Source organism: Chiloscyllium punctatum, chromosome 33, assembly GCF_047496795.1.
Source record: "Chiloscyllium punctatum isolate Juve2018m chromosome 33, sChiPun1.3, whole genome shotgun sequence".
In the NCBI taxonomy this organism is placed as follows: Eukaryota; Metazoa; Chordata; class Chondrichthyes; order Orectolobiformes; family Hemiscylliidae; genus Chiloscyllium; species Chiloscyllium punctatum.
In genome coordinates, this window is record NC_092771.1 from 28,245,374 (window position 1) to 28,270,102 (window position 24,729).

The 24,729-nt window shown below is 39.8% G+C and overlaps 1 protein-coding gene across 3 annotated transcripts in view; it reads left to right on the forward strand.

Moving 5' to 3' along the window:
- The window catches only part of slc12a1 (solute carrier family 12 member 1), a 121,577-nt gene that overhangs the window by 90,511 nt on the left and 6,337 nt on the right, over positions 1-24,729 (forward strand). For 2 of the 3 annotated variants that reach the window (XM_072553240.1, XM_072553243.1), the window contains 4 exons: positions 672-754; positions 1,668-1,820; positions 9,855-9,977; positions 13,575-13,686. In XM_072553240.1, coding sequence (XP_072409341.1) covers positions 672-754; positions 1,668-1,820; positions 9,855-9,977; positions 13,575-13,686 — 471 coding nt within the window. The remainder of the gene's footprint in view (positions 1-671; positions 755-1,667; positions 1,821-9,854; positions 9,978-13,574; positions 13,687-24,729) is intronic. The other variant, XM_072553242.1, reaches the window with a different exon arrangement.

Sequence of the window (24,729 nt, forward strand, 5' to 3'; positions counted from 1 at the left end):
GTAAAAAACTATATACCTCAAATACTGGAAGCTTAGTGTATTAATGTGATTTCCGTGATGTTGAGTAGTCAATTGAGGGTGCAAGTGACAAGGCTGTCTGCCGGTAAGTTTTATTTAAAGCAAGATTGGATTATTATTTAAGTGATTTATGCTGTAAATAAAATTTAACAGTAATCTATATTCCCCCTGTGTTGTTTCTGTTACTTAGTGTGTGCCTTTAAATTGATTTATGTGGATCTCTTGATCAACAGGAATGTTGGATCACACTCCTGGTCCCTTAGATGCCAGTTCATAAAATGTTTGCTGTAATACTAATCATGTACAGTCAGTACAGGGCAGTTGTGTGGAGTTGAATTCAACAGAAATACAAATGCTGTATGTAAAAAATTCTAAGTTTGTGTTCTCAGGATGGAGCTGTACACATCTGGAGTCCAGAGTCCATTTCAGAAATTCAGACATGTTGTTTGGCCCTGCAAGATTTTCCATTGACAAATGAAAAATAATTGGTCCCTTCTCAAATTGTTGATTTGAACACCTCACGTGAAGCCATATATACGAAAGTGCATTTATAAAATCTAACTTCATAATTTCTGTGTTAAAATTATAAAATCGCAATACGTTTGTGTGACATTTTGCTGTTCTGAAGAGTGGTATTGTTTCTGATTTTACAGTGATGCCTTTGATTTTGAATATGGTTTGATAATTCTCAGAATTAGCCAAGGGCTTGACATCTCCCGCATTCTTCAGATTCAAGGTAGGATAATGCAGCAGCTGCGCTAACCATCTAAACAGATAGGAATAAACTGGAAATGGTGGGTAGAATTTAAATTCTCTAAGCTTGGAGGTGAGGGATGGCTGCATGTAATCAAGAGTGTGGTATGTCCCTTCAATCAAGTTTGGGGCAGGACAATTTGTAGGTGTTTTTCCAAATGAGGCCCTTAAATATTCAATCAGTTGTGAGCAGGAGGACTTCCCCATCCAGGGAGACTATCCAACCATGTTGGGTTTACCACCTGCCTTCTAGGTGGTGCGGGGCCCTCTTTCTTGAGTACTATGCCCTATTGATGTATCTAGCTTTGGAAAAGGGGTCCCTGAAGGAAGCCACCCACCTTGCCATTATCCTGTTAACTTTCCTCACTCTCCTCCCCTTGCAGCAGTCCTCACTGCCTCCCGCTCTCCTATTCCGAATCTGCAGCCACTCTCCTTGATCTTGGAAGCCCTGGAGTTGAGTTATTTTTGCTTGAATGTGTATTAGTAAACAAAACTGAATGCGAAGATTTAAACATGTTTAGTTCTTTGACTAAACAGACTACTGAAATCTTCCTTTTCATAGAATCCCTCTCTCGAACCAACTCTTGAAAGAGCGTCTCACCCAGACTCATCCCCCTACCTTATCCCTCTAAATCTACATTTCCCATGGTTAATCCACCTTACCTACACATCCCTGAATGTTATGAGCAATTTAGTCTGGTCGGTCTATCTAAACTGCACATTTTTGGACTGTTGGTGGAAACTGGAGCACCCAGAGGAAACCCATGCAGACACTGGGAGAATGTGTAAACTCCCCAGACAGTCAATGGAGATTGAAATTGAACCTGGGTTCCAACTTGATGTTTGTTCATAAACTGAGTGTTAAATAGATGAAAATTCTGTTATTTATTTCATAGAAGAATTGCAGAGAAAGGAACAAGAAAAATTAGCATTGGAAGCTGCTCAGAAAGATGAACAAAAGGATGGAAAACGAGGAATCTGTTCACTGAAATTCTTGAACAAAACTGTCAAATATAGTACTAATACCCTAGGAGTGAATGATCAGAAAGGTAAAGTATATCCGTGTACGTTACAGGTAGCAAATAAACATTAAGATCTATTGCCATCAATTTCATGGGGATTACCCAAATCTCTCTCAATAATGTCAGTGATCCTCGGGGAAAAGGCTGGAAACTGGTACGTACTTCATTTCTTCGAATCACATCAGTCACTTGCTTGCCAGAGTCTCTGCTTGATGCTAATTTCAGGAACTTCTTTTGTTAAGTTCTAGCGATAACTAAGCAGGTGAGTTTAGAGGGAGGATTGTAATTCAACTAGGACGTTGAAATGCAATTCCTACCACTTTACTTATTTAAAAAGACTGGGGCAGAGTTTCAACTGAAAGTTCCCATATTAGCCCTGGTCTCGATTTCCAGTGTTCTTGTGGACATAAAGGACAGGCCAAGTGTGCAGTGATTGGTAGCCACTCCAAATGATTCCGTCAAGACTTAGCAGCTGTAGTATCTGTCATAGTAGAATTATGTTGACTTATTCGAACAAATAATTTTTAAAAATAAATTTGAACTAAATTATGTATAAAAATATAACTTAAATGTTATTTATCAAACTTGTATCGGCATCATGATTTTAAAAATTCATTTCCATTGAACCCCAACTTTAAGTATTAAGAATCCATACTGCAAACATTTTGAAAGTTGAAATGCTTTACGCTACTGGCATTCTCATTGGCAGAACTTATTACTTGTTAATAATTTCAGGAGGCTTTTTCTGCCCAGAAACACCAACTTGAAATGTTATGGTGAAAAAAAATCTCATTTTAACATGAGTTAGTAGCTCAGATTCTTGCTGGTTCCATTCCTTTCCTGTTATCAATATGTTAGAAAGATAAGTGCTCTGATCTGATGATGAATAATCCACTGCAGTTTTGGGAACTCTGCAGTGTTATGCCCTTCCAAGTTGCTGGCTGCCTTATACAATTTCAGTGATCAGCATAGTGAAATCTGGACCAGTTTTTTTTCTGCAGTATAGTCTGAGGAGCTGGATAGTGCCAAATTGAAGGACAGCAGTGCCAAGTTTACATAGTTTAATTTCTGAATGTGGTTATAGAAGTGCATGCACGTGTACAATTTTTAATTTGCTGGCGATTGATTCTAAATGCTTATCAGCCATGCAGTTACAAGTTATTTTTGATAGAACGTGTGTGAATGCAAAAAAAAGCCTGAACCTGCAAGGTACCCCAAACATTTGTGACTGAGAGATGGTGGGAATAATGGTAAATGTGATGATTTATTTGGGCAAAGGATTCAATTAGGGAATAACTGGTAAAGCAAAGTAGAGGCGGACAAAATCGATTAGGAAAATGATTAGAAGACCATGAAAAGGAGGGATAATGTACACAACTCGAAGAGTCAGTTGATAGATAAGGGTAGTGACTAGAAAGGATAAACTAGAGACTGTCTGAATGGATGTGGCATTCCAAACAAAATAGGTGAACTAAGAACACACTGAAATGAATATGATCCCTCAGCCATCAGAAATCTGGTAGTAGGATGACATTGGTACATGAATATTGAAAGATGTAGGATATGTTGTAAGCACAGGAAGCTAGGGAAACAGCAAGGGAAGGCTCTCTTAATTATGGTATATTAGATAGGGATGGCCGAAGTTCAGGAATCCAAAATGTGGAAACAGTTTGGGGAGAGATGAAAAATTTATAAAGGTAGCAAATCACTTGCGGGAGTGGTATAAAGGCCCCCTAACTATCCACATGGTAGGATGGAGTGTGAAGGCAGAGATAATGTGAGCTTTCAGAAAGACACTTCAAATCACCAGAGATTTCAATCAACATAGACTGAAAAAGTCAGATAGACGAAGATAACCTTACTGTGGAGTTCATAGAACATTTTTGTCATAGTTTCTTAAGCATTGTGATCTAGAGCCAACCAGGGTACAGGCTATCACCAAACCTGATGGTGTACAAATAAACTTGATTGACGAATGACCCCATAGTGAAGGTGAAGTAACAGTGAAGTAATATAATTGAATATTGCACTTAGTTTGAGGGAGACAGGAAGGGATCTGAGACTTTTTTTAAACTTATGGAGAGTTATTAGGGCATCACAGCAGAACTGGCTTAAGTAAGCAAATTAGGAGATATATCAATAAAGCTGCAGTAACAGATATTTAAAGACTTAGTTCAGCATACTCTGAATAGATGCATTCTAACAAGTAAGAAAGGTTCCCAGAGAAGTTTACCATCCATGGTTAACTAGAAAGATAGTACCAAATTAAAAGTTTAAAAATATAATTATGCAAGCCAGGAAATTGGACAGAATATTTTAAAAAATGCAAAGAATGACTTATTTTAATCTTCCACTCCTTATTAGTTTGAGAGAAAGATAAAAACATGATAAGAATATTGAGAAATATTTTAACAAATACAAAGTAAATATTGTAAGACAATATGCAATAGAAAACGTATTTACTTGGGGGAGGAAAGAAGTCATTTTGGAGTAAGGGAGTATTGTAAGTCTGCATTTCGATCGGGTTATTTGCCTTTGGAAGGGCAGAAGATGTACTTATTCTATTGCCATACATAATTGGATTTGTTACCTAGTTATTGGCAGTGTATAAAGCTCTTTAGAGTTTTAAAAAAAAAACTGCTTGCAAAAGTTTTGGGACTTTCGTAGAGGTCAATGTAGGAACTAAATTGGATCTCCATTTAGTCCTGCCTAGCTTATTGGTGATTGAATACCCAGGATGGTTCAGAAGCCTAGCTCAAGCCACTCCAAGCAGTTATTTGATTTAGGATGGACAGATCTTATTATGAAATGATTTGGGTTCCACCTAAATAGTACACATCCCCTGTAAGTGATGTTCTTGAGACCCCAGCTGAATTTTGTCTTTGGTTGGCTGTGGGTGCTTTTATTAGACTTTCTAACAACAAGTGAGTAATTATAAGTAATTCTGCAGTTGTTTTTGTGAGAAAAATTATTTGCATGTTTCATTATTTCCTGTTGTGTGATTCTGTTTCTCAATTGTTGGGATGATGCTGTAATAAGTTAATAACTAAATGTTTTTGAAGTCAAAATTGGCTTTAAATCAAAGTAAATGGTTTCATCTCTTGATTTAACTGTGTCTCAAGTCCATGAATTAGGACTTAAGAAAATTAATCATATTTGATCATTTGTTTTTCGGTAATGTATCAGTTGGTCTTTGATAATTGGAAAGAAGACCAATTCTTTCTATTAGGCTTACAATAGGTAATGAATGCAGTTCTGCTGAAATGAAATGTGGAAGAGCAATAACTATGAGAAATGGATCCAAATTTGATTACACAACAGGGGTTAAATTAATGAATAAACCAGGTTTTTGTGCATTTATGAACACTACAAGAATGGAAACTTACAATTTTTGCATAGTGAAATTAATATTGATATATGCCTACAATTGAGGTGACCATTGGGTAAATGTAGTTAGAAATGTTTTGTCAATTGATGTGCCTGACTCTGTAAAAGTAAATATTGGCATACCAGTAGTCCTGAATGAATATATACTGCAACATGACTATTCACATTGCCAGAGAAACTTGGTTAAATATTTATATACTATAATTGGTTGTGGAAGGGGTACTGAGGGTGGTAAGAGAAAGCTGTACTCAGCATAATCTCTTCAACATCCATCACCAAAAGTGCCTCAGTAGTGCCATTATTGATTTGAGTTGGCCAATGCCTAAAGGACATTGTTGTGAGACTGGATCTGTGGTGAGTGATCTAAAAAGGTGAAAACACTGATTTGACCTCATGTTCAATCTACCTATTGTGGATACAATTGTCAATTATTGGTAGGAATGACCATGGAAACAAAATACCCTCCATTGTCTTTAATGGTACCAAAACCAAATGAAATTGGAGCAATTCCAAACAAATTCAGCAAGTCAAAATTAGACATTCATGAGGTGAGTAGACTGTCAGAAGTAGCAGAATTGTATTCAACCATAATCTGTAACCTCAGGGAAGCCACAAAACAGGACTGCTTACATTACAAACAACAGAAGCAAGTGATAGACAAAGCTAAACAAATTCCACAAACATTGGATCACGTATAAGCTCTGCAGTCATACCACGTTCAGCCATGATTTATAGTGGCCAATTAAACAAGAAGAGGAAGCTCCACAAATATCCCCATCAATGCTGAGGAGTCCAATGCATCAATGTAAGAAAGGCTATAGCATTTAAAACCATCTTCAGCCAAAGTACCAAGCAAGTTAAACATTTCGGCCATTTCCTGAGCTCCCCAGCATCAGAGTTATACAGCAACCGAAGAAGCTCTTCAGCCCATTGAGAATGTGCCAACCTATCTACACTAATTTGACTTTCCAGCATTTGGCTTATAGCCTTGAATGGCATGGCATTTCAAGTGCTTGTACATGTACTTTGTTTTCTTGTGCCAGTTGGATTAGTTATAGGTTTTGTCAAGAAATGACTGAGGGCACTAGATATTGCAAAGGGGTGAACTGAGAATGGCTGCCCTCGACTTCAAGACATGACTTGTCGGAGAATGATATGAAAGAGACCCCACCAAACTGAAGTCATTAGGAAAAGCTGTATGGTGACTGGAATCTAGAACAAAGGAAAATGTTTAAGAGTGCTGGATGACTAAATCCTGGGAAATTACTATAAGAGTTAGTCAGGGCAATATCCTTGGCTCTGTCACCTTCAGCTCAATGACCACCTTTCTATTATAAGGTCAGAAGTGAGCATTTTCACTGAATATTCAACACCATTCATCATGATATCTCTGATAATGAAGTGATGTGTTTTCATTTCCATCAATGAATGGATTGCATCTAGGTTTGGGCTGATACATGGTACGAATATTACTTGCCACTTCAGTTCTCTCATGGTCACTGAGGAGCATTTAATTGACTGTATTGACATTCATGACATTACCTTTGATGAATCTCCCGTGATCAACATCCTGGGTACCATTGACCAGAAACTTCGGTGAAAGCAAATCAGAGCTAAGAATTCATAGAATCCCTACAGTGTGGAAACAGGCCATTTGGCCCAAGTCCACACCGACTCTCCACAGAATATCCCATCCAGACCTGTTCCCCTACCTTATTACTCTACATTTACCTCTGACTAATGCACCTAGTCTACATATCCTTGGACACTATGGGCAACTTAGCATGGGCAATTCACCTAACCTGCACATCTTTGGATTGTGGGAGGAAACCGGAGCATCCAGAGGAAACCAGCACAGACACTGGAAGAATGTACCACCTCCGCAGAGACAGTCGCCCAAGGCTGGAATTGAACCTGGGTCCCCGGCACTGTGAGCAGCAGTGCTTACCAATGAGCCATCCCCTTGCCACCCACCAGTAATTCCCCATTGAGAGTGCATAAGTCAGGAATGTAACAGAATATTCTGCATTTGCCTGGCTGAGTGCAACTATGATCAAATTCTCCAAGCTGAACATCATCCAAGACAAAGCATCTCATTAGATTGGCACTCATCCACCACCTTCAACACTTACTTACTTCACCATAACACATTGTACCATCTACAAGCTGCATTGCAGCAGTTCCACAAAACTCCTTTGACAACGCTGTACAAGCCTATGATCTCAACTAAGAACAAGAGCAGCAGGTGCATGGGGATACCACCATCTGCAAGTTCCCCTCCAAGCCATACATCATCTCCACATGGTATTGTATCACCTATCCTTTATCATAGCTGGATCAAAATCCTGGAGTTCCCTTCCTAACAGGACTGAATACTTTACTTACCTTCATAGACTGCAGCCGTTCAAGAAGGAGGGTTCCCAAAGGTAAATAGAAATGGGCCTTAACATTTGACATCGCTAGCAACATTGATGCCCTTAAATGTATAAGGAATGTTTCATGGATGGGTCTGTTAACTAAAAGAGTTGTAGTTGTGCACTGGTAGATAATGTGCTTGATTTTTGTTTTTAGACAGTTAGTATTAACCACTGTCATGCTGATACAACCTGTGATTCCTTACCACAGTCATTAGTAAATGACAGCAGCTGAAGAGCTAGCTCTATCCTCAAAACTCCAACAGATATGTCAAATATGATTTCCCTATCATAAATCTCTCTTGATTCTGTTCAATCCGACTGTTAGTTTCTAAAATTACTACTATCGCATTCTTTAATATATGTTCTAGTAGTTTCCTGTTGGCTTGATGTAGGGGTAATGGATATGTAGTTCCCCATTTACTCTATTCCTCCTTCCTTAAATCGGGTTATATTTCTCACCTTACAATCTGGAGGAAACATTCCAGAATCACTTGGAATCCTTGAAGATGACCACCAATGCATCTACAAACTCTACAGCCACCACTTTCAACACTGAGAGATATAGATTATACAGAGATCCAGAGATTTATCTAATTTTAAATCCTATTAATTTCTCTGGTACTAATTACTGAGAGTAATATCTTCTAGTTCCTCATTTACATTGGTCCCTAGATTCCATGAAATTCTTAGAGAAGGCTGTTTTCTTGAGCATAGCAGGAAGTCGCATTTTGCCTGTGCAATTGTCATTGTGCACACACAGAGTATTGGAGCAATCTTTGTAGGAGGCATTGCATCAAAAGACCACATTCAACAAGTCTTGATGTTTTTCCCAAAGTGCCAATTCTGTTAGAAGGGTTCAAAACAAGCTTTTCAAAAGAAGTCATGCACAAAGTAAAAAGAGACAACTCTTTAACCCATCCATCCCCATGTTGAGATGACTAAAAGTTTTTAATACTTGTTTTTGTGGAGCCATAATGAGCAATTAGGCCAACTAGCTGCACCAATATCCCATTTGGTTTCAATTTGAAAGCCGTTGAGGTTTCACAACGATATGTGTTAGGGCCTCAATTATTCACATGATTTATGAACAACTTGGATAATATATAACACAGTCAGATATCCAAATTTGCTGATGACACAGCATTGCAGACCAGGTAAATTCTAGAATTGAAAAGATTATGGGATGATCTGATTGAAGCCTTCAAGATATTACACAAAAAGACAGCTTATCTTTACCTACCCTATTTCCACTGTTTGGGAATTCTAGAACTAGGGAATATAGGCTGAGAATTAGGAGCAGACTGTTCAGGAGAGATGTTAGGAAATATTTCTACACACAAAGGGCGGTTGATGTTTAGATCTATTCTACATATAGCAGTAGTTTCTGGATCAATTGTTAATTTTAAATCTTAGATATATTTTTGCTTACCAAAATTTTTAAGGGGTATGGGCAGGAATATAGTGGAACAGGCTGAAGAAACCGAATGGCTTACTCATGTTCCTGTCTTCCTAAAATAGTCACTGCCTCATTATGACAAATGTGCTTTGCCTGGCAGCAGACTCAAACTCAATAGATAAATATGTTTAATAGTGCTTGCTCAGATTCACAAGTTTTTAAATTATTTTATTTCATTTCATATATCCTGATGCCTTTATATCCGTTAAATTCAAGCTCAAGATACATGGAAGTGTGACTTTTTCTGGTTGCAAACAATTGATGTATTTTGCTGAAGCATGACAGTGGCGCATGTTAACTTTGCTTCAGCATTTTGGCTTGGATTCTGGGAGCTCCCCAACATCACATGGTGAGGTGAACCTAAAGGATGTTGTACAAAATTTATTTTTAAAAAATGGTATGGAAACAAAAATTGTATCACTTCAAGGTAATAGATGACAGCATCCGAGATTAAAAGTTAAGGACATACACAGAAAGCCACAAATGTTGATAGAATGAGAACTGTAATATGTGACCCTGTCTCTCAGATTTGGGATGGTGTTGTTTTTTTCCCTAATCAACCTGTCCGGAGATATTATTACCCACCTCTGGAGCAGGTGTTGGGATGGTGTTATGCTGGGATAGATTGGTGAACAGAAGTCCAGGCATGTACACAATTGTGTGGCACTTTATGTATGGTAAGCATCATTTAAAGACTTTGTTCTAATCTGACAGTGGTTTAGGTTGCTGAGTTGTTCCCTGTTCCTTGGAAACTAATTATTTTGGCTTTACAGTTACAATAACTTCTCTCTTTGTATTTAGACTTTAAAGTCAGTGCTGGTCATGCTGCAGATTTTAATCAACGCCTACTGGAAGCTAGTACTCAGTTCCAAATGAATCAGGGAAAAGGCACAATAGATGTATGGTGGCTGTTTGATGATGGAGGTATGAAGCATATTCTACAAGAAGTTGAAGTTTTATGCCTTCTCATTATGTTAGAAGATTGATAACACAGTTTTTAAATGTATTAATATAGTATATTTTCTGAGTGAGTAAAAGCTTCAGAATTCTGAAACACAGAGGTACTTGTGAATCCTAGTTAAGGATTCTCCTAAGGTTAACATGTAGGTTCAGTTGGCATTTATGAAGGCAAATGTAATGTTCACATTCGCTTCAAGAGGGCTAGAATATAAGATCAGAGATGTACTACTGAGATGTAGAAGACTCTGGTCTGACCGCATTTGGAATATTGTGAGCAGTTTTGGACCTGTAACTCAGGCAGTTGTGCTGTTCTTGGAGGTAGGGGTGGTGTGACAAAGTGTCCAGAGAAGGTTTACAAGAATGATCCCAGGGATGAAGAAGGGCTTGTCATATGAGGAGTAGATGAGGACTTTGGGTCTGTACTTAGTGGAGCTTAAAAGAATGAGGAAGGGTGATCTCATTGAAATTTACAGAATGCTGAGCGGCCTGGATGGAGTGGACATGAAGAAAGTGTTTTGATTAGTAGGAGAAACTAGGACCTTAGGGCACTGTCTCAGAGAGAAGGGGCAACCCTTAGGACTGAGATGAGGTGGAATTCCTTCAGTCAGAGAGTAGTTAATCTGTGGAACTCACTGTCATAGAAGCCTGTGGAAACCAAGTCATTAAGTGTATTTAAGACAGAGATAGATCTTGAATGGTAAGGGTTATGGAGAGAAGGCAGGAGAATGGGGTTTTAAAAAAAACATATCAACCATGATTGAATGGCTGAGCAGACTCAATTAGACAAATTGCCTTAATTCTGCTCCCATATCTTGTGATGTTATAACCCCTTTTTATTACCCAGGATGACCCAAAACCTTTTGTAACCAGTGAACCATTTTTTGAGGTAATGTACGCTTTAATATACGAATGAGTTTGTACAAACCAGCCTCCCCCCACAGGAAAAAAGGGACCATACCATCTGCTGGCTAAGGGAGACATTTTGATCAGGATGAGAGGAGAATTTTCCTGTTCTTCCTCAAATAGTGCCATGCAGTCTTTCCATGTCCATTAAGAACTCAGCGCCATGTTACAATGTCTCCTCCAAAACACAGCAGGTTTGACAGCAATGCAAAGTGATATGGCACTTCAGATCATGTGCTCAAGTGTCTGGAGTGACACTTTAACCAATGGGCTGGATTTAATGGAAGCAGTGGGATTTTGGCTGCTGCCTGCAGGGCTGATGGGACCTCATGCCTTCTTTGAGGGCGGCCAAATTAAATGTGCCATGCAGTTGACAAACTAGCAGCAGTTTTCCCCTACATCTTTTGTTGTCAGCAGGGTTGGCTACTGCCAGAACCGCATTGCAACTGAGGCTTTGAATGAAGGAGGGACTGAAGCATGGGTCAGTAATGGCAGGAGTGAGGTCAAGATTGAAGGAGTGGCTTTCAGTGATACCCCTGTTCTTAAAATGCTGGGGTCGCTTTATCAAGCTTTGAGTGCTTTTGTTTGAGTGATCTCTTGAGGGAGCCTACAACTGGACAGTCTAAGGTTTGCTTATTGCATGGCAAGCCCCCTCCCTGCTGCAGGGATAGTGGCAGTGGGACGAAGAACTTGAGCCACAATTCACACAGGCCTTCCTGTCCCAAATTTAATTGGGATGGATGATGGAGTGAGGGAGTTAATGGGTGATGTTGTCCCCTCAATTCTGCATTAGTAATACTTTTGCCTCAAAACTGCTTCAAACTGAGGTTGAAGGGCTTTTGCCCGAAACATCAATCTTTCTACTCCTCAGATGTTGCCTGACCAGCTGTGCTTTTCCAGCACTACTCTAATCTGGCGTGATCATAAACAGTTAGGAATATTTTTAATTTTTTTGATAACCTTTTGTGGGTATTGGCAATTGATGTTCGTCTCAAGTGGAATTATAGCCTTGTGGGAAGCTAGGGAATTGATTGCTGGGCCTCTTAGTCAGATATTTGTATCATTGATAGTCACAGGTGAGATGCCGGAAGAGTAGAGGTTGGCTAACGTGGTGCCACTGTTTAAAAAGGTAGTAAGGACAAGTCAGGGAACTATAGACCAGTGAGCTTGACGTCGATGGTGGGCATGTTGTTGGAGGGAATCCTGAGGGACAGGATTTATGTGTATTTGGAAAGGCAAGGACTGATCAGGGATAGTCAACATGGCTTTGTGCGTGGGACATCATGTCTCTCAAACTTGATTGAGTTGTTTGAGGAAGTAACAAAGAGGATTGATGAGGGCAGAGCGGTAGATGTGATCTATATGGACTTCATAAGGTGTTCGACAAGGTTTCCTATGGGAGACTGGCTAGCAAGGTTAGATCTCATGGAATACAGGGAGAACTAGCCACTTGGATACAGAACTGGTTCAAAGGTAGAAGATAGAGGGTGGTGGTGGAGGTCTGTGACCAGTGGAGTGCCTCAAGGGTTGGTGCTGGGTCCTCAACTTTTCGTCATTTATATAAATAATATGGATGTGAGCATAAGAGGCATAGTTAGTAAATTTGCAGATGACACCAAAATTGGACAGCGAAAATCACCTTAGATTACAACAGGATCTTGATAAGATGGGCCAATGGGCTGAGAAGTGGCACATGGAGTTCAATTTTGATAAATGCGAGGTGCTGCATTTTGGGAAAGCAAATCTTAGCAGGACTTATACACTTAATAGTAAGGTCCTAGTGAGTGTTGCTGAACAAAGAGACCTTGGAGTGTAAGTTCATAGCTCTTTGAAAGTGGAGTTCCAGGTAGATTGGATAATGAAGAAGGCATTTGGTACGCTTTCCTTATGGTCAGACTATTGAGTACAGGAGTTGGGAGGTCATGTTGCTGCTGTGCATGACATTGATTAGGCCACTGTTGGAATATTGCATGCAGTTCTGGTCTCTTTCCTATCGGAAGGATGTTGTGAAATATGAAAGGGTTCAGAAAAGATTTGCAAGGATGTTGCCAGGGTTGGAGGATTTGAGCTATAGGTAGAGGTTGAACAGGCTGGGACTGTTTTCCCTGGAGCGTCGGAGGTTGAGGGGTGACTTTATAGAGATTTATAACATCATGAGGGGCATGGATAGGATAAATAGACAGTCTTTTCCCTGGGGTGGGGGAGTCCAGAACTAGAGGGCATAGGTTTAGGGTGAGAGGGGAAAGATATAAAAGAGACCTAAGGGGCAACTGTTTCATGCAGAGGGTGGTATGTGAATGGAATGAGCTGCCAGAGGAAGTGGTGGAGGCTGGTACAATTGCAACAGTTAAGAGGCATCTGGATGGGTATATGAATAGGAAGGGTTTGGAGGGATATGGGCCGGGTGCTGGCAGGGGGTACTAGATTGGGTTGGGATATCTGCTCGGCATGAACAAGTTGGACCTTTAGCTCTGTTTCCGCGCTATACATCTCTGTGACTCCGTGACTATGACTCAATATTATTTCTAGAAATCCTAAAAGATTTCAACATTTATTTATGAAAATAAAACTTGTATTAAAATTTATAATCTTGCGTTCAGTTTCAGCTTATCATTTAAAGGAGCATTAATCCTGATATCATTACTTTACTTTAATTAGGTTTAACTATTCTCATTCCCTATCTGTTAACTATTCGCAAAAAATGGTGTGACTGTAAATTACGTATCTTCATTGGAGGGAAGTTGGACAGTATTAATGAGGAGAAACGAGCGTAAGTTTTGTTTAATAACTTTCCAAATGATTTAAAATGTGCAAGACTTTATCAGATGTTGGCACTTTTATTGGTTTTTCAAACTTAACAAGCTTTTTTGTGGTGAATATTTATGAATGAGTAAAAATACTGATCACAAATTTTCAAATGTTTGAAAATCACACTTCAGTATTTTAGAAACAGGGAGGCAGAAATTCATGACCAAAATCACTGAACTTCCTGGCAGAGTGCTTCATGGTAACATACACATCCAGAAATACACACCCTTATATTTATACAGATTATTTGAGAGTGCACATTGGGTACTAAAAGAATTCTATAACCTTTCCCTTTTGAGTGAATTTGAAGTAGCGTAGAATCGTAAGAGCACGAGGAAGTCACTCATCCCATCGTGTTCCATATCTTTGAGCTATTCAATTGATCTCAGTGTGTTATTATTAGATTCCCTACAGTGTGGAAACAGGCCCTTCGTCCCAACCAGTCCACACCAACCCTCCAAAGAGTAACCCACCCAGACCCATTTCCCTCTGACTAATGCACCTAACACAATTGGCAATTTAGCATGGCCAATTCACCTGACTTGCACATCTTTGGACTGTGGGAGGAAACCAGAGCACATGCGGGAAACCCACACAGACACTGGGAGAATGTGCAAACTCCACACAGTCTCCCGAGGCTGGAATCAAACCTGGGACCCTGGCGCGGTGAGGTAGCAGTGCTAACCACTATGCCATCGTGCCGCCCTTATGCCATTGTTTTTTCCACATTCTCTTAATATTTTCTTGAAATGGAAAAACAATTCCAATTTAATTTGAAAGTGACTTGAACCTGTTTCTATCATTTCCAGGTTCTGTGTTTTAGATTATAACTTGTTGAGTTGACCTCAATTTTTTACCAATTACCTTAAATTGGTGCACTATGGTTACTGACAATCCTGCCAGTTGGAAGTTCTTTTATCTTGAAAAAATAAAATCTATAATTGGAACATTTCTGCCCAAGTTCTCCTTACTCTTCTATGCCCTGAGAATAATCCCAGTTTCTCTAATAACTTCACGTTACCTTCCTTGATGCTACACTGTCTGTAATTTGTTTCTGCTTCTCTATCCTGTACTAGATGAGCAGAAATTTCCAATTGAATATTAGGTTGAATGAAACTATTGTCTTTCACTGCAAAACTCTCTTCCCTGATCATTGGCTCTGACCTCTTCCTATCACAGGCAACCTTGGTATTATATTTGAGCCTAAAATGAGCTTCCATCCAGATGAGCGCTTTAAAAACCACCACCAGCTTTTACCTCTGTGTAACATTACCTGATATTGCCAATGGCCTCTGTCCAACTTCTGAAACCTCCTTCCATAGTGTTGTTATCTTTCATTTTGCATTGCACCAGTCGTCCCTTGGCTGGCTTCCTAATTTGTAAAACCTGCATAAAATTTAAAGTTCTTTGAATCTCTCATGCATAGATCTAAACCTATTATCCATCACCTCTATACTTGATGACTTCTGTCTTAGTAACTTCTCCATTTTTAAATGTTCCTGTGGTCTCATTCCATCCCTAACCCTCAGACTTCTGTGCTTCTTTAGTCCTGCCATTTTGGATCCACATTATGAATTGCTCAACCAATTGCTGCCATATGTCCAACTGTCCTCAGTTCTAGAATTTCATTCCTAAATCTTTTCATTCCTCCTTCAATGTACTCAAGTCAAATGTGAGAGATGTATTAACTAAGATACAAATACACAGATTTAAAATAACTTTAGTTAAATATAAAAATAAGTCTACTATTCTTGCAGGCCTTGTTTGCTTGCAGATTCCCTTTTCTGGATTAAAAGATTTGAAAACTTGAATTCAGCTTCAACAGCAGTGATGGCTACTGCTGCCGTATACTTAGAGGTTGCTTCTACGTGGGCAGAGCAGAAAGCCCTGGAAGTGATTGTGGGCTGCTTTCTTTCACGTGTGTGGCTGTGCAGTTGGTTGTTCTTGGTGGCTTGGTTCAGTACTCAGTAGCTTATTCTGGAAGGTGCTCTTTATTCTCCCTGTTGAGGAGCACTTGGTGTTCAAAATCTCTCTTTCTCCCCTGGTGTTCAGGGGATTCTCCTCAAACTGGCTGCTTTTCATGCCACCTTTATCAAGATCAAACAGCATGGTCACAAACAGTTCACCACCAACTGGAGGGCAACTAGGGATACGCAATAAAAACGCTGGCTGGCCAGCGATGCCCATGTTCCATGACTGGATAAAAATTTAAGAGTATAATGCCTATGTGCCTCCATTACTTAACTGGTTTCTCCCAAAAAAACAGTTCTATGTGTATCTTTTTTCTTTACAGATATGTTTATTGAAAATTTAACATTTTTACAAGTTTACAAATAAAAAAAACCTCAAGTATAAACATTGATATACAATTAAATCTTAAATAATAACCAAAATTTATCAAACAACAAAAAACAAAACTCACCGAACTACTAATCTAACCTACAACTAACCAGAGTGTATAATTAAGTCTCTTACATTATTCAAAGAAGAGAAAAAAAAACCCGACGGATAACACAGAAATTGGATAGTGAGATACATGCTTGGAATGTATTAACATCAAATAATAACAAAATCCATATTCGTGCGGGATTCCTCTCCCAAGGGACCCTGGACCAGCAAGGTCGCCATCTCAATTAAATAAAAGCTCTTGTTAGGATGGCCAAAATATCTGTATTTATGTAATTCAAGAAGGGCTGCCATATTTTTATTGAATAATGTGGTCTTTTGGTGCACCATGTTTGTAAGGATGTCAAGGGGAAACATTCCATGATTATTCTGTGCCAATTCAAAAGTCCAGGAGGGCCCTCAGCCACCCAGTTTACCAAAATATTTTTCCTTGCACAGAAAGAGAATAGAAAATAAGCTCTTCCCGTGCCTATTCAGGGAGGGTAAGTTCGAAAAGCCCTGTGTATCTTATAGCTAGACATGTGTGCATCATGCCACCAATTAGGTCTGTCTTTTAAAAAGCACTTAGCCAAAGTTGGAGCCAGGAGTTGCAGAATTATTCTTAAGCCACAGCAACCCCAAATTCAAAAGCACTTTACTAGTATGTTGTCTTGGTCAAGACAAATGTCTGGCAGCTCCACACACTGATGTAAATAATATTTAAAGTCAGGTGGGCCTCAGGCCAAGTCATTCTAGCACATTCTTTAATTATTCCTTTACTAGAGTTGTACTCTGTTGCTGTTGCACAACTATTTCTAGCTTCCCTTATAATAGCATTCTGACTCCTGTACTATCTACAACCCAAAGAAATTCCTGTGAATGATTTTGCAGCTTTACCCTCTGCACCTTTAGGTAACATCTTCTTGTCATTATTTTATTTGTGACCTGTCACTCACTGGCCTCTATCTCGTTGCCTTCTTGTTGTTAGGGATATAAGACAGAATATCTGGCACATTCTGAAATGCTGGCTAAAAGAATGTCTGATTACAAGAGAAGTGGCAAATATGTTTCCTTTTCAATTTAATTTGTACAGGAAATTCCACGAATGAAGTTAATAATAACTTTGGAGACAAGGATGGTTTCATGACTGATTCATAATCTGTTTGGAGGGAGCTGAATTCAACAGTTATAATATTACAATTAGTTTTGGATAAGAGAGAAGAAAGTCTGCCAGGGATTTCTGTCTCAAGATTCTAGTTACTCCTGTCAGAAATGGTTTATTGGTTTAAGGAACCTAACCCAGCTTGGGTTGTGCTCAGTGCCAAAAGCGCTAAGCACCTTGATGCTCACTGTTGAGGGATAAGCACTATAATTTATTTTTATTATTTGTTCATGAGATGTGGAAGTCATTTGTGAGGCCAACAATTTTTCCTCCCTGATTGCCCTGGAGAAGGTGGTGATGTGCTGCAATCCTTGCTGTTAGGAAAGACATTCCATGATTTTGACCCAGTGACAGTGAAGGATATTTCTAAGTCAGGATGGTGAATAGATTGGAGGGGAACTTGCAGGAGGTGGTGTTCCCATGTATCTGTTGCCCTTAACCTTCTCGAGTGACCAGTTTTGAAAGATGGAGTCACAAGAGCCTTAGTGAGTCCCTTCAGTTCACCTTTATAGATGGGAATAAACATTCAAGATAGTGGATAGGGTGTCAGTCAAGTGAACTACTTTGTCCTGAATGATCAAAGCTGAATGTATGGTACTAAAGGTTGCCTACAGGAAGTCAAAGCTCTGTGGAGAGAAGAAAGCTGATGAGCAAAAACTAGTTGTGAACAGTATCATTATTTCTCCCTTCACACGGCAGATGATAATCACACTCGTTTTCCAGGGTTTTTGTGAAGTTGTAGAATGTCAGAAGACAACATTTGATGTTATTTATAGATGGATAGATATCTATAGTACAGAAAAGGGCCCTTGGCTTGTTGTGTGTGTCAGTTGAAACAACCTTCTAGCTATTCTAATTCCATTTTCCAGCACTTGGCCTATAGTCTGAATGCCTTGGATCACAAGTGCATATCTAAATGCTGCTTTCAATGTTTTTGAAGGTTTGTGCCTTGTATGTGGTGAGTTCCAGATTCCCACCTACCTGTGGGTGGAGGTTTCCTCACATCCTGCCCCTTATCATAAACCTGTCTCCCCGTCTATGCATCTGATAATTTTAAACAATTTGATCATATATTCCCACCTCCCCCTGCCAACTCTCAACCCCAGTCTGTCTTCATAACTAAAACTCTCTGGTGCAGACAACATCTCCGTAAATTTCCTTTAAGACCTCCATTTTCAGGTCTGAATAGATTCAACTGGACGACCGTGTGGAAGCTAGATTGTGTTTATGAATTGAAGGAAGCCCAGGGTATTTCAGTGGATATTAAATCAATGGTAGCATGTGCTTTTGACATTGAAAATAAACCCATGGAAGGCACTCCCACTGAGGTGGGTCATGGGGAAGGATGGCACTGATTGACAGTGGTTTGATGTATGAAAGGAGGGATGACAGTGGCATTGTAGAGCCAGCAAATATTGTTAGTGATTTCATAGTCATCTGGGCTGTGGACCCCCAGCAATGGAGTTCGGTCTATAGAGGTAGTACATGAGCATGCAGCTGGAAGGCCACAACATTTTGTAGGCTTGTATGGGATGTGGATGTTGCTAGGAAAGCCTGCATTTGTTCCCATGCCCTTAGCTTTTTTTGGCTGTCTAGGCCAGGGCCATCAAGAGTCTGGAGTCATATGTATGCCAGAGGAGGTAAGAAAAGCAGATTTCCTTCCCTAGAGGGGATGAATGTACACAGATGGGTTTTTACAACAATCAGTAGTGGTTACATGGTCATAATAAGGCTAACATTTAATTGCAGATTTTATTGAAGTCAACTTTCTCTGCTGGTTAAAACTCAAGATCCCACAGAATTTGCCTATATCTCTGCTTTACTAGTCCAGTGACAATACCATTACCTGCCACTTGCCCTCCATGCTGAAGACAGATGAGGAGTTTAGACATTGGTGGCACTGTCGGGAACAGAGGCTGAAGTTGAGCTTTTTATTGTGGCTTTGAAACACCAAGGAATAGCATGTGAATAGAGGAATTTTAAACAATATCAATTTAATGGGCGGAAAAAATATTTTGAAAAAGGAGAGCCTTGAGAAACAAATGATTTTGAAATAGCTTGATTAAAGTTAATGAAAGGGTAATTGCAGGACTGATAAGTGTTTGGCAAGGTGAGGGAGGGCCTAGCTTTTGGCTGTGAAGTTGGAATATGAGAGAATATAATTTGAAGAAGCAACTTGTTCAAAAATTGATAGTAAGTTGTGTTGCTGAATTCTCATTTGCTTGACCCCTTGTTAGATCTCATTTTCAAATGAGAGTCAGAGTCTGGTGGTAGATTCAGGTGCAACTTTGTTGCAGCCTCAGATTTTCTTCGCAGTAAGGCACACAAAATCTTCAGATTGTATATAGTTAAGACTTAGTTTTGGGTAGGGTGGAGGTGGTGGTGATGGTCAGCGGCATCAGGTTTCCCCTCTGTGATTGGCTTTCTGGTCCAGCATCTTTAAAGGTATGGTCAGGCTGACAGTCCAGCCCCGGTCATGATGTTTTCACAAACTTTAATGATAAGGGGGGGCACCTCTATTGCTTGAAACTGGTTTGAATCTTTTCTTTTGGTGATATTGTTTGGATATATGTGGATCTATCACTACTTCAGAAGCTGTATCTATGATTATCTGAAGGATGTGAACTAAAATTTACTCTTGATATTGTAACAAATTGGTTAAGTAATTCTTAGTGTAAGCAATTGCAGCTACACATTCAATCTCAGCCAGTAACCTTGATTCTTACAGAGCTGCTATTGTCCAACTTGCTGAGGCTACATCAAGCAAATATTTTCCCACATGCTCTAACTACTGTCAGCCATGTTCTGCAGAGCTTGTCAGGGACAGTTGTCAACCATTTTGTGCCACCCAGTCACGGACAGCCCTAGCACCACACTTTAAAGTATTTGATTAAAAACTAGAGCACTATGCTAGAAGTTTAATGTTTGTCTACTATGAAACTGAAGCATGATGAGACCATAAGACATAGGAACGGAAGTAGGCCATTCAGCTCATTGCATGTGCTTCACCACTTAATGAAATCATGACTGATCTGATCACTTTCAACTCCATTTTTCTGCCTTGATTCCATTCCTATCTAAAAACCTATCTCTCTCAACCTTGAATATACTTAATGATCCAGCCTCTGTAGCAAAAACAAATTCCGCAGATTCTCAAATCTCTGAGAAGAAATTCCTCCTCGTCTCTATTTTAAATAATGCAATCCCTTATTCTGGGATTATGCCCTCTGGTTCTAAACTCTCCCTTAAGGGGAAACAACCCTTCTACATCAACCTGTCATGTTCTGAGTATCTTTGTCTCAATAAGATGATGTTGCATTCTTCTAAATTCCAATGAATATAGGTGAACCCGAGTCATCAAATGGCCTGTCCATACCCTGATCAGCCTAGTGAATATTCTTCAGTCTACTTCAATGTCAGTCTATCTTCTTTCAGGATAAGGGGCCCAAAACAATTTAAAATAGTCCAGCTGTAGTCTGACTAGTGCTTTGAATAGTTTTAGCAAGATCTCCCTTTTTTCTACTTTATTCCCTTTGAAATAAAGGCCAACATTTCATTTGCCTTCCTATTACCTGCTGAGGTTGTATGCTAGTTTTATGTGAGTCGTGCATGAGGACTGTCACTCTGCAGTCTTTCTTGATTTGAGTTCATTCAGCTCGTCTACTTTTTTTGCCAAAGTGCAGAACTTCACATTTTCCCATGTTATATTCCATATGCCAACCTTTTGCCCATTTGCCTAATTTATCAGTAACTCCTTGCAGACATTTTGTCATCCTCTGCGTTTGCCATCCAAGCTATTAATATATACTGTAAATAATTATGACCCCAGCACTGATCCCCTGTGGCATTATTATAAGTTACAGGTTGGCATCCTGAAAATGCCCACCCTTTATCCCAGCTCTGTCTTCAATTAGTTAGCTGATCCTCTATTCACACTAATATCCCACTCGAACCACATGGGCTCTTAATAAGTAGCATAATGAGAGGTACCTATTTTGTATTTAGATTTTCAGAAGACTTTTTATATTAAATACACTGACCAATGTTTTTCCCTTTATCTATCTGCCTGTTACCTAAAATAATTCTAATAAATTTGTCAGGCATGATTTCCCCGTCCAGAAGCCATGTTGACCCTGCTTGATCATCTTGTGTATTTCTAAATACCTGTTCTCTATTATGTTCTTTATATTAGACTCTCACACTTTTCAATTATCAGACATTAATCTAACCAACCTACAGTTTCAGGTTGTTCTGGTATATCATGTGTTTCATCAACCTGAATTGGCTATAACGTGGTTGAAGAATTCTGGACACTGTTTGGATAAAGCAAACTTTCTACTGAATGTGTATAACCTTCTTCTGTAGCTATCTTCTACAGTGCGATATTCCATAGCGCAATTTTATCTATCACAGAGATGCAGAGGAACGCAACTGTCACGTTATGAAAGTACTAGTTTTTGTATCCTTTCCTTTCTGAATTAGTCCTACATATTGGCAGTTTTCCAATCCTGAGACTTTTCCAGAATCTAAGGATTCTTGAAAGATTGCTATCAGTGCATCCACTACCTCTGCAATTACTTACTTTATTATCCTATAACACATCCAGTCATGCCTAGGGACTTATTGACTTTAGCTGCATTAATTTCTCTGGTAATTGTTTTTCTCTTGTGATAGATTGGGTGCATTTCCTCTCATTTTGCCCCTGGATTATTTGACAATATTGGAATGCTATCAGTGCCTTCTCCTGTGAAGATTTATGTAAAATACTTAGTTAATTCCCTTACTTGGTTTCCACCTTATTTTCCCAGCCTTGTTTTCTCAGGGACCTGTTGTCAGCTTTGGCAAGTTCTTCATTTTAATGTACTTAAAGATGAAAGCTTTATGCCTTGGACGTCAACACTCCTGCTTCTGGGATGCTGCCTGACTGTGATAGAGATAGGTCAAGAAAAAGAAGGAAGCATACGTCAGGTATAGACAGCAGAGATCAAGGCATAGGAGTTTACTCTAGGGAAATCAGGAGGGGAAAAAAGGGGACATGAGATAGCTTTGGTAAATAGGGTTAAGGAGAATCCAAAGAGATTCTGTAAATACATTAAGGACAAAATGGTAACTAGGGAGTGAATAGGACCTCTCGAACATCAACAAGGACCACAGGAGATGGGGAGATACCAAATGGGTAGTTTGCATCATAGTTTACCGTGGAGAAGGATATGGAAATAGAGAACATGGGGAAATAAATAGCAACATCTTTAAAAATGGGGGGCATCTTGAAAAATGAGGGGCCCTATCCTCTCCCTAGTTACCCTTTTGTTCGTAATGTATTTGTAGGATCTCTTTAGATTCTCGTTAACCCTATTTGCCAAAGCTATCTCATGTCCCCTTTTTGCCCTCCGGATTTCCCTCAAGTATACTCCTACTGCCTTTATACTGTTCTAAGGATTCACTCGATGTCTGCAGTCTACACCTGACAAATTACAGAGGAGAAAGTGCCACATGTCTTAAAAAGCATGAAGGTGGATATGATCAGGTGCATGCTAGAACTCTGTAGGAAGCTAGGGAGGTGATTGCTGGGCCTCTTGCTGAGACGTTTGTATCATCGATAGTCACAGGTGAGGTGCTGGAAGCCTGGAGGTTGGTTAATGTGGTGCCATTATAGAAGAAAGGCGGTAAGTAAATACTAGGGAACTACAGACCAGTGAGCCTGACATCTGTGGTGGGCAAGTTATTGGAGGGAATCCTGAAGGACAATATTCACGTCTGTTTGGAAAAGTAGGGACTGTTTAGGGATAGCCAACGTGGCTCTATGCATGGGAAATTGCATCTCACTGACTTGAGTTTTTTGAAGAACTAAAGAGGATTGATAAGGGCAGAGCAGTGGACATGATCTATATGGACTTCATTAAAGCATTCAACAAGGTTCTTCACGGTAGACTGTTTAGCAAGGTTAGATCACACTGAATAGAGGGAGAACTAGCTACAGATAGTTCTCTAACCCAGTAGTTGCATTCTTGTGGAAACTGCTGTTATAGAGAAAGCGCTCTTTAGAAACAGGGCTTAGTGTTGGCAGTGTAATCACATTACAGCCAACACACGGTTTAAATGTTTGCACTTTAGAAAGTGTCCCCAATTCGTCAATCGCATTACAACGAATTTACGTTAATAAAACGTGCATTATAGCAGAAAGACCTGTATTTGGATACAGAATAGATTGGAAGGTATAAGACCGAGGGTTGCTTTTCAGATTGGAGGCCTGGGACCAGCAGTGTGCAGCAACTATCAGTGCTGGGTCCATTGCTTTTCGTCATTTATATAAATGTGAACACCAGAGGTATAGTTAGTAAGTTTGCAGATTACACCAAAATTTAGGTGTAGTGGATAGTGATGAATGTTACCTTGGAGTCCAATGAGACCTTGATCAGAAGGCCCAATGGGCCAAGGAGTGGCAGATGGAGTTTAATTTAGATAAATGCTGCATTTTGGAAAGGCAAATCAGGGCAGGACTGTTACACTTAATGGTAAGGTCCTGGGGAGTGTTGCTGAAGAAAGACCTTGGAGTGCAGGTTTATAGTTCCTTGAAAGTGGAGTCACGGTTAGATAGGATAGTGAAGAAGGTGTCTGGTATGCTTGCCTTTATTGGTCAGAGTATTGAATACAGGAGTTGGGAGGTCATGTTGTGAAACTTGAAAGAGCTCAGAAAAGATTTACAAGGATATTGCTAGGATTGGAGTGTTTGGGCTACAGGGAGAGGCTGAATAGACTGGGACTATTTTCCCTGGAGCATCGGAGACTGAGGGCGCCTCGGTGGCTCAGTGGTTAGCACTGCTGCCTCACGGCGACAGGGACCCAGGTTCGATTCCAGCCTTGGGCGACTGTCTGTATGGAGTTTGCACATTCTCTCAGTGTCTGCGTGGGTTTCCTCCAGGTGCTCCGATTTCCTCTCTCAATCCAAAGGATGTGCAGGTCAGCTGAATTGGCCATCTTAAATTGCCCATAGTGTTAGATGCATTAGTCACGGGTAAATACAGGGCAGGGGAATGGGTCTGGGTGGGTTACTCTTCAGAGGATCGGTGTGGACTTGTTGGGGCGAAGGGCTTGTTTCCATACTGTAGGGAATCTAATCTAATCTAATCTGTAGGGAATCTAATCTGATTTAATGTTATAGAGGTTTATGGATAGGGTGAATAGCCAAGGTCTTTTCCCTGAGATGGGGAAGTCCAGAACTAGAGGGCAGAGGTTTAAGGTTAGAGGGGAAAGATTTAAAATGAATCTAAGGAGCAACGTGTTCATGCAGAGGGTGGTGCATGTATGGAATGAGCTGCCAGAGGAAGTGGTGCAGACTGGTACAATTACAACACTTAAAAGGCATTTGGATGGGTGAATGAATATAAAGCATTTAGACAGATATGGGCCAAATGCTGGCAAATGGGACTAGATTTATTTAGGATATCTGGTTGGCAT